This window comes from Bombina bombina, chromosome 7, assembly GCF_027579735.1.
Source record: "Bombina bombina isolate aBomBom1 chromosome 7, aBomBom1.pri, whole genome shotgun sequence".
NCBI lineage: Eukaryota > Metazoa > Chordata > Amphibia > Anura > Bombinatoridae > Bombina > Bombina bombina.
Genome location: NC_069505.1, coordinates 343,326,964 through 343,330,263, shown reverse-complemented (window position 1 = coordinate 343,330,263; position 3,300 = coordinate 343,326,964). Strand labels below are relative to the sequence as shown.

Genomic DNA, 3,300 nt, shown 5'->3' with positions numbered 1-3,300 from the left:
TTCATACGGTCGCTGCTGTACACTGAATCTTCAAATGTTCAAATCAGCCAATAAAATTTCAGTAGCTCTCATCCTATTGGCTGATTTGAATTTCCAAAATCAAATCAGCCAATAGGAATGCAAAGGATGCCATCATGAATCACGTACCTGTAGGGTTACTTCTTTTGTTCCTTAGCTCTGCTCTGGCTGATAATGGTGCTGCACACGTTTTCTTCAGGGCCCTGGGGTGACCACTGAAATCACACACACATGCAACTGAGTGTTTTCACAAAAGTCCCGTTTATTTGAAGAACACACAAAGAATTTATAGTGATGTATACGTCATACATGAGGTCACAGGAAATATATAAAAAACGTAGTTAACTTCACATCTGCATAAGGGGCCCACAGGAAATAAGAATGTTGTTATAGCACATAACAGAATATGCTTATATAACCATTTGTAGAGAGGAACTTATATTAGAACCATATGTTACAACTTATACAGAAAGAAACTTGTGGAATGCTGCTTTATAAACATTTGATACAAGATTTAAAGTTACCCTCAATATGCTTAATATGTGAGATTCAAATTACCCATATAACATTATATATAATATATATATACACACATATATACATACATATATATATATATATATATATATATATATATATATATATATATATATATATATATATATATATATATATATATATATATATATATATATATATATATATACATATACATATATATATACATACACATACATACACATACACACACATACACATATACATACCCATCATTCCCCTCTTTGATCACATTGTGATCACATAACCTGTAATGTTTCTACAATATAAACTATCTGGGTCTACCTCTAATTAAATTTTGCAGTTGAACTTTTTCTGCATCTTGTATCATACCTGATATTTTCTTTCCTAAAGTACAAGACATGTAACAGTTAAACAATGTTAATAATAGTAAACAAATAGGTGTAAAGTGTTCAGCATCTTCAGGTAGGTAATAACATGCCGTTATAAATACTATTGGGATATACACAAATAACATTATCCCCATTAGGAAAAGGAAGATCTTGCAGAAATGTCTTGGATCCATGATTGAGATCGTCATCCTGGTCTTTGTGAGGAGTGATCGATACCTTATCACCCACTTCTCCTTTGTGAGGGGTGACCGATAGCTTGTCACCCGCTTCTCCTCTCTTTGGACAGAGTTTCTCTCGTGAAGCGTGTATCCAGATGTCCTTGTCGTCAGTCAGTACGGCAGTCCTGGTTACAGCGATCACAGTGACTGGCTTGCTGAATGGGAAACCTCCTTCCTTTGCTTTATTCAGCTGGCGAATGCAGACCATATCTCCAGGCTTGAAAGGATGAGTTGGTTCCTGTGAGGGAAGAGGTAAACGGGAAGACACATCACCATAGATGCCATTCAATTTATCAATCAATTGTTTTACATATTGTTCCTTAATACAATCTAAATCACCGTTTTTAATGATAAGTGGGGCTTTTACCCATGGAGTCGGGAATGGTCTACCCATTAGGACCTCAAATGGAGACAACCTGGTTGTCCTATTTGGGGTCATTCTGATTTCTGCTAAAATCGCAGGTAAATAGTTTTGCCATTTAACCCATGTACCTGCTGTTGCCTTTAAAAGTTTCTCCTTGATATTGCGATTCATTCTTTCTACAATCCCTGAGCTTTGAGGATGGTAGGGAATGTGAAAGTTCCAATTAATCTGTAACCATTCTACTAACTCATGTGTGATTTTACTAATGAACGCTGGACCGTTATCAGAATTAATCTGAAGTGGACAACCAAATCTGGGAATTATTTCAGTGGCTAAAATTTTAGCGACTGTTTTTGCATCTTCCCTCTGGGTAACAAAAGCTTCTGGCCACTTAGAAAATTGGTCAACTATTACAAGCAGATATAATTGTTTAGTGCCAGTTTTTTGGAATATGTGTAAAATCAATTTGTAGATGTGTGAATGGGGCTGTAGGTGGGGGTAAGTGGTCATGCTGGGCTTTATTGGGGATGGTTGCATTGGTCTGTAAGCAATATACACATCTATTAATATATGCCTTGCAATGATCACCTATACCTCTAATGTAGAAAGATTGCTTCAACAAGTTAGTTGTTGGTTTTATACCTAGGTGTCCAACACCATGGGCTTGTGCTATAAAGAGTGGTGCACTGCTTTCCGGTATGCCCACCTTCCCCTCTTTAGAAAACAAACCATTCTCATCTAAAGTTAACCCATTAGTAGTCCAGAAAGATATGTCACTAGGAGTGGCATGTCCCTGGAGTTCAAGAAGCATATGGTCTGTAGGACATGAAGGTGGGGCTAAAACAGCATACATACGGATGGTGGATCTGGGTGTATGAGAAACATTAGCAATTTTATCTGCAAGAGCATTACCCAAGGAAATAGGGTCAGACTTGTATGTATGTGCACGGCAATGTATGATCGCTATGTCCTTTGGGAGTTGTATGGCCTCTAAAAGTTCATTAATCAGGTCTGTATGAGAGATGGTCTTGCCATCTGCTGAAACAAAACCATGTTGTTTCCATATCATACCAAAATCGTGCACAACCCCAAAAGCATAGCGAGAGTCAGTGTAAATGTTAACAGATTTATTTTCAAACAATTTACATGCTTTTGTAAGTGCTATTAATTCTGCAGCTTGTGCAGAAGGATAAGGAATGGGGCCTGCATCTAGAACAATGTCTGGTAGTTGCACAACGGCATAGCCTGTCTTATAAATACCATCACTAGGTCGGGAACAAGAACCATCAACAAACACATTATCAGCATGGTCAAAAGGTTTATCCATCAAGTCAGGTCTTGGTGTGGTAATGTGGTGTATTACCTCTATACAATCATGATCTGTTGGAAAGTCTGGTGATCCTGTAAGTAAGGCACTAAGTATTTGAGTTGGCCCTGAGGATACACTACTATATTTAATAGTCAGATTTGTATTATTCAGTAATATACATTCATAACCAGAAAGTCTTTGAGAAGTCATGTGTTTGGTAGTGACATTTTTTACAAGATGTAAAACTTGGTGACTAGTGTGTAGTACTATTGGATGGCCTAATGTGATTGTTTCAACCATCTCTACAGCCATGGCGCAAGCCGCCAATGCTCGGAGACACGCCGGCATCCCTTGTACCGGTATTGGAACTACTTTGGAAAAGAAAGCTAAGGGACGCATATTGCCTCCACCATGCTCTTGGGCACAGACAGCAGCCATGGTTTTACAATTGTCCCTCGCATACAAGTGAAATGGTTTACA

The 3,300-nt window shown here is 37.9% G+C and overlaps 1 protein-coding gene across 1 annotated transcript; it reads right to left on the bottom strand.

Annotated features, from left to right (window-relative positions):
• Window positions 1–752: 752 nt before the first annotated feature.
• On the bottom strand, window positions 753–2,389 carry LOC128635892 (uncharacterized). The gene has a single exon (XM_053688990.1). It carries the CDS (start codon window positions 2,046–2,048, stop codon window positions 999–1,001), a length of 1,050 nt encoding a protein of 349 aa, XP_053544965.1. The 5' UTR covers window positions 2,049–2,389; the 3' UTR covers window positions 753–998.
• Between the last annotated feature and the right edge of the window lie 911 nt (window positions 2,390–3,300).